The sequence below is a fragment of the Electrophorus electricus genome, chromosome 1, assembly GCF_013358815.1.
Source record: "Electrophorus electricus isolate fEleEle1 chromosome 1, fEleEle1.pri, whole genome shotgun sequence".
In the NCBI taxonomy this organism is placed as follows: Eukaryota; Metazoa; Chordata; class Actinopteri; order Gymnotiformes; family Gymnotidae; genus Electrophorus; species Electrophorus electricus.
This window is the reverse complement of record NC_049535.1, coordinates 22577912-22589673: the sequence shown is the minus strand read 5'-3', so window position 1 is coordinate 22589673 and position 11762 is coordinate 22577912. Positions and strand designations below refer to the sequence as shown.

The 11762-nt window shown below is 40.0% G+C and overlaps 1 protein-coding gene across 1 annotated transcript; it reads left to right on the top strand.

The window, feature by feature from the left end:
* Nucleotides 1–2269: 2269 nt before the first annotated feature.
* Nucleotides 2270–7594, top strand: c1h16orf72 (chromosome 1 C16orf72 homolog). Its single transcript, XM_027002807.2, has 4 exons — nucleotides 2270–2651; nucleotides 3928–4008; nucleotides 4158–4424; nucleotides 5706–7594. Exons 1-4 carry the CDS (start codon nucleotides 2456–2458, stop codon nucleotides 5948–5950), a joined length of 789 nt encoding a protein of 262 aa, XP_026858608.2. The 5' UTR covers nucleotides 2270–2455; the 3' UTR covers nucleotides 5951–7594.
* The last annotated feature ends 4168 nt before the right edge of the window (nucleotides 7595–11762 follow it).

Here is an 11762-nt window from a genome sequence, read left to right as displayed (position 1 = left end):
AAAAAGCGGATAAAACAAACAATCAGGTCACTTATGAATTCTTGAAAGGCTGACACAACATACACAGAGTAGGTTTTCTGTTTAGATAATCAGTTTTAGAGTACCTTAGTGAGGGATTGATGTGTTACAATTTAAAATTAACTGTAAAGTGTATGGCAGCCTTTTGGCATATATAGAGTAGATGTACTTAATAAAGTTTCACTTACTGTATGAACACATTAATATGGTTAAGTATAAATGTATGGGTAAAAATGTCAGCTCTCAATTAATTAACTGGTGCTCATAATTACATAGTAAAATCGAAGCACTAACCAAAAGGTAGCAATAATAATACATACTAAAGTGAAATCTGCCTATTTGAAAGAATATCAGGGGTAGAGCCATGTACCTTCTTATAAACTAATGCTAAATAATTTCACATTTGTGTGTTTTCTCAGCTAACAAAATAAAAAGTGCAATGATTGCAATAATTATACCACTTGTCTGTGAGTTAGCAAAGAATTAGAATGAATTACTTTGAGAATGTATCATATACGGTCCTTAGACACTTTCAAAGTAGTGCAAATAACATCAAGATAATTACATATTATCTAATGCTATTACATGCAATAAAAAACTTTGATAAAAAGATAATCACCTAAGTTATATTTTAAGAAAATTGATGTAAAACTAATGTGTCATTACCTATAGTTTTAATTTATCTATCAGTTTATCCAGTTGGACTGTTTTTGGTTGACGTGTACGAGGCAAAATGCTTTGGTTTTTAAAATAAAACATGCATAAATGCCATTGCTTAGTCATGCAGCTAAAATAAAATAGTCTCTCTCTTTACATACAGTCACTCATTAAAACATTGGCTAAATTTTATTCATTCCTGTTTACAAGAGGTATACACTGGCATAGGCCTATTTGTGACTCATGATTTTGCAGTTTAAAGGTGTAGTGCTAATGAAAATTCTGTTTATAGCCTTTGGTAGTACGGACATTTCATGATTTTTCCTAACAATGCCAACATAGGGTGAACCAAATCTGAATGAAAACGTTGTTGGGGTGCTTTGATTCGCCGGTATATTTCTTCATACATATGTCCTAACTGATTGATGTCCAAGGATTCTTTTTTTTTTTCTGAGTCATTTTGCAAAGAACATATGCTATGTTGCTTATAACTACTTTCATTTAGTTTTTTAATAGACTATGGTTGTTCGTGCATTATGGAGGTGCTGGAGGATGCAGTTAGGCTTGCATTGAAGCAGACAGTCAGTCATTAACATGTGAGTCAATTACTGACTATTCTACTTAGGTCAGGATCACATGTAATGACAATATAAATGTGGATCTGGTTTTACATCAGCACATACAAAATATACACATATATGTTCATGAGAGTTCATATTTGTTTTTACCACTGTCACGTAACATTTATTGTGGTCGCTACGCCTCACGAGATGCTCATCCCAGCTGTGGTGTCCATATGCTAGAGTGTTCAAGCAGCCATGGAAGCCAGCCGGGCAGTGGGGGGTGGGGGTGGGGTGACTTAAGAGAGCCTCTGGGAAGAGAGGTGCCAATACCTCCTGCTTGGTAGTGCAGATAGAGCACTGTGCCCATCTCTGTGTGTGTGTGTGAGTAAGTGAGAGAGAGAGAGAGAGAGAGAGAGAGAGAGAGAGAGAGAGAGAGAGAGAGAGAGAGAGAGAGAGAGAAAGAAAGACAGACAGACAGACAGAAAGTGAGAGTGAAGGATGTACTATACACTTCAAGTTGGTGCACTTCAGTGATCAGTACTCAGTGTGATAAAGGTCTAACACTGTGGGAGATAACAGGCTACAGTTTGCATCTCCTGGCACAGCAGATAATACTAAAAAAACAATAAACCAATTTTAAATATCATTCAGTCAGTGAATGAATCAGTTATTTTTTTTAGTGAATTTATAAATTGATCAATTAATTACAAGGTGACACAAATGTAGCTTTTGCTACCGTCTCTACCGACACAAACTTTTGCTACCGTTCAACTGGCTTACCATGTTGTCAATAAATAGCATGAACAGTGCAAATGGAATTTTGGTGGAAATTCGAACTTGCGCTTTTATTTCACGTGGTATGTCTGCGCTTTGTGTCACTTATTGATAGACATTTTCTAGAACCAATAAAATGTTAAAATTTGTTTTCGGGCTCCTCGAATGGAACCAATCGTTTTGTCATTTTCCACTAGAGGGCGGGTTCAATATGCCAACAATGTAGTCTTTTCACTTTATAACCCCAAACACGTCAATGAAGTTGGTAGATAGCTAGGAATAGTTGGTAAGAAGACATTACCTAATCCTCCTACTTGTCAGCCCGATTTCCAAAGCAATGTTAAATATAAATTTAAAATAATCGGGGTTTGTAGACGTATTTAAATTAACACCTGTACTGAGTGACAATAGAGTTAACTTTACTGGAGTTAAACATTTTCGATATGGAGGATAAGAAAGAAGAGAGAGAGGCAGAGATTCAAGAACACGGACCGGAACATTGGTTCTCAAACTGGGAAAGACAGTGCTTAGCAGAGGCAGAGCAAGAAGAGCCAAATGAAGAGGAAGTCGAAAAAGATCAGGAAAAACTGTGGCATCTATTTCAGAATTCTGCTACAGCCGTGGCGCAACTTTATAAAGGTCTGCTATGGCGACTGCTAAGCTAAGCTAGCTCATTTGACACGCAAACGTCGGTTATCAGTCGGAAGGCAGATTGCTAGCGTGGCTAGCTAGGCTAGTTATCTTAGCTACCTAGCTAGCTCGCCTCTACAACACATGGGTTAGCTAGCCTGACTGGCTGGCTAGCTAGGTCGGAGATTAATAAATCGACTGTACTGAATAACCTGTAAAATAGCTCATTAGATAGTGTTAGGTCTGTATGAAAGTGGTCTGACTTTGGCTAGCTGGCTTACTCATGTTATTGTACGTCAAGGAACTCTGCTTCTTGTTTAACCTGGTTAAAACGAACTAACCCTAGCTAACTCTAGGCAACTGCTAGCTAAGACTAACACCAACACTTTGGTATCCGTCGATGTCTTATCATACATGCTAATTTAGCTATCTAGCTAATCACCCACTACAGTCGCAAATTATTATGACGATCAGTTAACCAATAAAGCTTAGGTAACCTAGGTCATGTTTGGTAGCTAGGATAACCTGGATATCTTAGCTAGTTGTGGCCGTCGAGCTAGTTCTCACTACATTAGCAATACATCTATCTTTTATTTTGGTGTGTGCTAGACAATCTAACAAAATCGACTCATTACTAGTGAATTTAGGTGCCAGCAAAATCTAGTCGATGGCGAAGACCCCCGCTGGCTAAACAGTAAGGCAAGCATTATTTCTGGTTAGCTCGATTAGCTAGCTGTGTCGATCGATGTCAGTGCCTGCTGATATGTTAGATAGCTAGCTAACAAATATAGCCGGCCGGCTCGTCTTGACACCTAGCCAGTGCCTTTGTGTCACTGTTCGCTAGCACGCAAACGAAAATCGGCTATGGCCAGAATGTGGAGTTATAGCCAGCAGATTCCAATGTGAAGTTAGTTAGCTAACTGTACGTGTCAAGATAGGCAAGTATTTTATAGGCACACTTCACCTCCTTAACTGTCAAAGTATTAAAAGGATATCTTAACTTGTGACCTTCCAGAATTCGCCCAATTTCGTGGTAGCTATGATTGTGCGTCAAAAACGTATACAAATGAGGATGTAGTCTCCTAGTTTTGTGTAACTGAATTGTTTAATAAAACAGGGTATTGATGCATACATATGTCTCCATGTTTTATGTAAGGTAAGATGGGCTTTCTGGGGTTTGTCGTTTGGAAGTACAAAAGCATGACCATGCAATCCAAAACATTTAGTCACCTCTACAGTCAGCTTATCACATGCTGGTGTCCTTAATTTTATTTTTGACTTCCAGATCGAGTTTGCCATCAGCAAGGACTGTCACTGTGGGTACCCTTTCAGAATGCTGCAACAGCTGTGACCAATCTTTACAAAGGTATGTAACCTAACTCTCTCTCTCCCCCCCCCCCCCCCCCCCCCCCCCCCCCCCCCCCCCCCCCCCACACACACAGATTTGGGCGACTTTACTAGATGATAATTGTTCATGGTGTGACTCTTACATTTTTGTACATTTCACTTTAACAGAGAGTGTTGATACACATCAGAGAAGCTTTGACCTAGGAATTCAGATCGGTCATCAGAGACGCAATAAGGATGTTTTGGCTTGGGTCAAAAAGAAAAGGAGAACCATTCGAAGAGACGATCTGATAAGTTTCCTATGTGGCAAAGCACCACCACCAAGGGTTTCAAGAACAACACCCAGACTGTCACCAAATCGACCACCTTCTTCAGACACCGTTTCGTCTGTGGAAACTGATTTACAGCCCTTCCGCGAAGCCATAGCACTGCATGGTAAATATAACCCGGACTAGACCGCCGTCACCCCGCTTATTAGCATGTTAAGGCTTAAAATCACCATCCAGCACAGGATTGCCTCATTTGAAAGGGATAATCATTGTCAGAAACTTAGTGTTGCTTGGCTGTCTTAGTACCAACAAGCACAAACCTAGCAATGTTTGACTCCATCAAACATTCATAGGCTATCTAGAAATCAGCATATTTACAATAACTAGAACAAGTTATTTGCTATGAGTCGAATTGGTTTGGTCTGGGAATGTATAAACTGTGAGATGATGTGAAAATAGATTGTGCAGCTAATTTGCACAGAACTGAAACTGGGAATTCCGGTTGCTGTAAGGCTTGAACTGACATCAGTCTGTCTCTGGCTATGAGACACTAGAGTGGCTCATAGCAAAGGGCTAGTATTTGTCATGACCTTTACATAAATAGTACTTGCATTCGTTTAGTGCTTCTTATGCAAATCTGTCAAAGATTTGTGGATTGTAGATATTATTGGCTAAGCAGGCAGGCTCAGTTCATTGATCCTTTTATGTTTAGTGACTGCTGTATATAGTCTAAGCATAATTGTGTTTGATTTGTTCTGGGGGCTTTTTTTCTGTGCTGTTCTGAAATTTCAAACCAAAGTCTCAGTTTGCTGTTTGGTGCAAACTGGAAATTACTGGAGTGCTTCAGAGCCCTGGCTGTGTTCTGTTCTGCTGCGAGGACTCAATAGGATATTTGTTACCACATTGAGCCTCTGAGTGACAAGAGGATCTTTTGATGGTCTGTCTTCATGATTACTAACAATTTTTTTTCACTCTTGTATAAAATGCTTTTTTCCCTACCACTCTGGTTTAAATGATCCATAATGGAGAATTGGATTACATTGCTCTCCATACAATCTTTACACAGAAACTCACTAGAACTGAATAGCTTTCTTTTGTGTATATATCCTGACATTATGATCAGCACCCAGATTAATTCCGTCTAGTGATTTCTGCTCAGTCCCATAAAGCTCTACAGAATTTAATCTGTTCTAGTCTTTCCCCATTAAATTTGTTAGATGATGGATTTATCTTTCGGACGTAAAATTAGCAAGGCATGTTTACTAATGTCTTGCACATTAGACCTCATGGCATACATGTGCATTTCTTTAAACACACTAGCGCTCTGGATTTTTCAGAAAAAATGCTTTTTCTTAAAATTGCCACTTCTTCCCATTAAAACCAGTAGATGTTACGCATGCATTTGGATGAACAACTCGCACTCATTTGCTTATATCATGTGTTGCAGGGCTCAGTGGAGCGATGGCTAGCATAAGCGTGCGTTCCGGAGCCCCCAGCTCCCCCACTCACGTCAGTGGCAGCTCCAACCCTGGCCGCAGGAGAAATGGACTTCACGACATGGACTTGAACACTTTCATATCGGAGGAGATGGCGCAGCACTTGGACAACGGCGGGAACCGAAAGCGCCCGTCAGCCCAGTGCACCGATGTCATCACGGACTCACCTACCCATAAACGCAACAGGATGATCTGAGTCCGGTCAGCACTCATGAATGCACGATGCTGCTCAAAAATACAAGCCACTTAATCCTCAGTACCATTTTGTCCATCCTGAGCCCCCCCCCCCAAAAAAAAAAGGAATCAAGGGCCATTGACCATCACACAATGTGAGCACTAATAACAGTTGCCATAAGGTGGACCACTGTTGTATCTTTTCCTCTTAACTGTTCTCTTTTACTGCTTTGGAGATGGAATCACTCCACAGATGACATTACCACCGAGCAGCAGCCTTAAAGGAATGCTTCTAAAAGATAATGTGGCTAGCACTGAAGGAAAACGACTGGTGACCTGCTAGCTTGGTGTCATTTGGCCTTTTGTTAGTTGGCCACTGCTAGGGTTAAAGTGCTACCAGCATTTTTGGGTGAAGTGTTGCTTTATCAAGCAGTTGCTGCTGCCAGTATCCATTAGCCAATACTGGAAATGTATTCATAATGATGAAATAGCTAAGCTGCGATTGTCCCTTTCCCTATCCTTGACTACCCATGCCCTGCAAATTTAAATATGTTCTGCTCTGCAGTACTTTGTTCAACTCATGGTGGGTAATTGGCTAATTAATTGAAATGGGTTTGGTAGACACAGAACTGTAACGTCTGGGGGTCTCCAGGACTGATGATCATATATACTTTAACAATATTGCCACTTCTTCGCTTAGCACTTCAATGTGTTGACCAGCCTCGTTCTGCACACAGAAGTCTCTGGTGCAGCAGTTCTAACTAGGTTTTGACTGACTATTAGTTGCCATATTATCCTATATTTTTCACTTGCCTTTTTTCTTGCATAACGGGTTTTTTCTATGTGTTTCAGTAATGTTGGACAGCATGCAGAATCCTTATTTTATTTTGAAGCTGCTGCAGATTTGCAGGTTTGTGGACTTGAAGAATTTGCAATGATGATCTTGTTCTGGAGTGACAATGAGAGGGGAGCAGAAGCACACCCAAGGTGTGTGAGTTTAGTGCAATCAACGTTTGGGATTTCATGTCTTGAAATGACTTGAGTTGCTGGTCCAAAACCCTATGTAAAATAGCATGTTCACATAAGGAACTTTGATATTCATGATAAGGAAATTAAATAGGCTTGAATTTGAAATGTCCTTTTTACCTTGGTTTCCAGAACATTCGTTACAACGCCGCATGGCACCGCCGTACATGATCATGAGTGGTCATGAATTAAGTGTAGAGTCCATGAAAGGTACAGGAATGTGTAGTCCTTTTGAAATTAAGGATCTGGAGCATTGAAAATTTCTTGTTACCACTCAAGTTAGTGAATTTATTGAATATTGGGATTTTTTGTTTGTTTGTTTTGACAATAATAAACATTTAGTTGTTAGTGTGACGATGTGAAACAAAAAAGGTGAAACAAAACTAATTGGTATAATTAGCATTTCGTTTTAAAGAGTAGAATATAATTGTTGGTGTTTCAACAAGTAGCATCTGAACTTGGTTATTTATGTTTATGTAAAGTTTTATGGAAATGTTTTGACCCCACTTGAAATTCTGTTTGAGAATGTGGTAGATGTCCAACACTACTATTTCTCCTTGTTTTTCTTGACAAATTTGTTTTCTTTGAAAATGTTCCATCATGAACAATTTCAAAACACTACCTGTTCAGGTTATGCAGATTCCAGTAATGTGGGTGTGGGGGTGGGGGTGTGGGTGTGGGGGTGGGTTTTTTTGTTTTGTCGTCGTGTCGTCCCCCCCCCCCCCCAGCATAGAATTGATTTCATAGTTGTCCATGAAAACATCTCACTTGCAGTTTGCATTGAAGTTAATTTATCAATCATAAGGGTGAAAATGTGAAGTTTACAGAATTCTGCCACAGACCTGTTGATAAATTATTTACTGAAATAAAGGTAAATAAAGGTAAGATTATTCTGATCTTGTCATGCAGTTCTTCTTTCTAGTTCTTCTGTCCTGGTTTGTACATTTGAACATGGTACTTACCAGAGTGTGCATTTTCAGAGCAGACATTCTCTCCTACTGTCAACACTACACTGGATAATGGAATTTATTGTGGAAGAATTACACCACTACAAAAGACTTAGTCATTTGAAGAATTTATGCAAAGACATGCATGCAATACGTTTTGATTTTCTTTTAAAATACTCATTGGTAGCCTGCTAATTCATATGCAAATAGGACACACTCACGCACACAGGATTGCACCTTCTGGACTGAGTTCTTTGTTGTCTGTTCTGGGATATGTTTTAGAATGAATACTCCCAGCTTAGGGAGCAGTCTTGTCTGTTATAATGACTGGTTTGCTTTGGGTGGGGGGTGTAAATATATAAATGGAGAAAAATGAAAGAATGTGCATTCATTTATCTTCAGTGCTATATACCTCTTCCCATTTCTGCAGCCTATGGCCTGTTTAAGACTTGAGTCATTATGTCCGGGGGGAAAGAGCCCAGAGCCTCATGATCAAGTCAGCTTGCCAGATTCTGGGTTAAGAGGCAATGCTGTTGTACAAAAAGCTACCACAGTGTGGCACTGTCGGTGCACTTTTACAGCGACAACAGTTGGCGGGTAGAGGCAGGAGCACTCTGAGGGTTGCCTTTAAACAAAGGGTTGTTTAGAGGCCATTTGACCTGGAAAAGTGAATAATTTAGTTGTTTTCACAGCTAACATTACTTTTTCCTCATATTTTCAAAGAATTATATAGTTTTACATTTATACTGAACTCTATGTAAAAGCCCATACCTTACTATTTTTTTGAGTAGCACTTGTCTGAAACGTACACAGGGTCAGTTTCAGTGTATGCAGTTTACTTGTACACCTGTAACTACAGAGAAGTAAGAAGGAAACTTTAAAAAAAAACAAAAAAAAAACCTGCCTGTTTGAGCTTTGGTATCCACAGCCCTGTATGGAATCAGAATCGTTTTACTCATCAGTATATGTCAGGTACAGAGTACAGCAAAGCTGGAGTAAAAAAAATACAAGAACAGAGACCAAATAACCATGGTTGCCCTTGTCAGCCCTATCTTCGATCAATCACCACCTTAGAACAGCTGCACACATCCAAAAGGACATCACATTCTGCCGTGCTGGATGACCAAGATGACCAAGAACAATATATGAATTATGAGAGTTCTTATCGCATAAATCATGCTTTGCACATGTCCATATGACAACATGAGAGCACTGCATTGAACCATACATATAGGATATCATGCAGTATTACATAATTATTTACAGGTAGAATTCAGTTACTTTCATTTAATGATGCAAGCCAGTTTAATGATTGCTTATTGATTCCTGCTAAGACGGATCAGCTTCCTGCACTGTTTGAGAAAGCAAAAAGGAAAAGCATCAACAATTTATCAGGCAATTTACATAGTCTGATGTATGAAAAAAAAAGTGAATTTGTAACAATTAATTGAGTTGCTTCTTGTGTTTGATGTGTCTCTGGAAATGTTTGAAATCACATAAGCTAAGACGGCAAAAATGTTCCTTGATGCAACACTGTCGTGATTCAGTGCAGTGGTATACAACAATTGCACATGGTGTTACCATCTGCAAGGGAGAAGACTGCATTTTTATGGATAATACTTATGTGTGAATATATGATTTTCATGAAAATGTGGTCAGATAAACTAACAGCCTCATATTTCTGCTCTTCTGCTATTTAGCTCATGGATATATCTCTTGTAAAGATCTATGTATTATATAGATATAGATATCTATATGAATATATAACTGACAATATATCTATAAATAGTAAACACAAATGCGACATGGCCTGGGTTAGCTGGGCTGGTCCAAGACCGGGGTGGACTTATTCCCTGCTCTTCCCTTGCCATTCATCGGGCTTCCCCATGCCCTGCAGTGGAAGGCGGGAGCGATGTGACACCCCACTCCTCCAGAGTGCAAGCTGGGAAGAGACAGCAACCCCTCCTCTGTGCTGCTGCCACCTCTGACAGCGTGCACAGTATTCTGGTGTCCCAGGTCTTCCTAGTTTGGGCCACAAGAGTTTTAATGCATGGCTGGCAGTGAGCTGTAAAAATCTCATTCTCGACTCTGCATAAACAATCACACATGCAATTTTGTTGGGCTAGATTGAAATAGTGACCTCTGTAGGTCATTCTCCTAGTTTGATATGAATGATGCCTTTAAGGAATGGTAACCACAGGATTTAACATAAATGCATAGATATGTACAGAAGAATCACTTCCACAATGAAATTTTTCCAGGCTAAGAACTTCCTTATCAATTAACATTCCAGGCCAAGTATTACTAAGAAATGAAAATTCTCACTGAGCCAGTAGAGAGCAGTGTTGAGTGCACTGATCAGTAGTGCTCAGCTCCCTGGAAAGAACCTTTTCACCTTGTGCAGATCCTCTATGCAGGACACCATGCTGTTAACCAGCTGGCATTCGACCCTTAAAGTTTCCATTGTTACTCAACAGCTCTGGGACTGCTGTTCTGCCCTGTGTAATGGGCATAATTTAGACACAAGTTCATGCGAATGGAAACATTTGCTGTAAAAGGCACCTTAATTATTGATTCACCAGCTTGTAACATTTGATTTGAAGTATTTTAAAAATTCAACAATTGCACTGTAGGTAGGTGAAACATTAAGGGTAAGAACTGTTCCCACAAGGAAAAAAATATGGTCTTAGACATCATTGGTGAGACTCAAGGAAATATCAAAAGCAAAGAATGATGGATGTGAAAGTTAAAATACGACTTAGAGTAGAGTATTCTCCATATTGTTACAGGCAAAACATACATTGTTCATAAGAGGTCTGTATTAAGGCTGACAGCAGATGTAGTAAAACTGCACAAGCACTTAGTCACTGGAAATGTAACATCTGTACTTACCAAGAATCTGGTCTGACATAAATATTTGAGTTTTTATTACTGTTTTATTACTGCTTACACCAGGTAAAATTTTGTTTTAAACAGCATATCTTGAGCTCAGTTGTCAAAATGATAGAATTATGCTTTTCCCTTAGCAGGCTGCCACAAGATCTATTACAAAGTAAGAAGAAAGACCGTATTGAGCGAAACTGTGCCTGCGGAACTTGAGAAGTCCTTGTGGCACATACTTTACACAAGCACAGCCATTTTTGTGAAAGATCACCTTATCTTTTGAAGGACCCAGCTTTTATGGTGGATACTTTATGAAATAGCCTTGTGGCCCCTGTGGCCTTCTGACTTATAAAACGCACCCCATGAAACAATATTATTCTGCTCTGGGGAAGCTCAGCTTAAAGACGTCTCACCCTTGACCAAGCCGATATCGACAAAGTCCATTCCTCGTCTTCTGAAGGGGATTAGATGCTGTCCCACGACCAGCCGCCTACGCTAGTAAAGGGGCCCGTCCCACCGGACTGCCAGCAGATAACGATGCGGCCTTCTAATTGGACCACGTGGCAGCTTCGCTCTCGTTTAAAATGAGTGATGTCAAAAGTGAGCCCCGCTCGTGGGATGCACCAAGAAAGGCGGATAGGTTCGGCCCGAGCAAACTCTTAATAGTGGATGTGGCTATTAGTCAGCAGAAATTACCCAGGCGAGAGCAGATCTCGCGTGCCCCAGGGAGAAAGTAGCAAATACCAATTATTTGTGGAGGTAATTAATGGAATAGAGCCCATCACTCAGAGGAGGAGCAGCAGAGCACTAGGGCGCAACAGTGGCGTCCTGTTGATAGAGAGAGACGTGTCGCCAAAGAGTTCTTAATATTCATGCTGTAACTATATCTTTACCAAATAACAAGCACTTGAATTTAAAGGAGTTTGAGCTCTTTCATTTTCACTTTGTTAACGTGCATGCGTGCTCTAATTGCAGTGT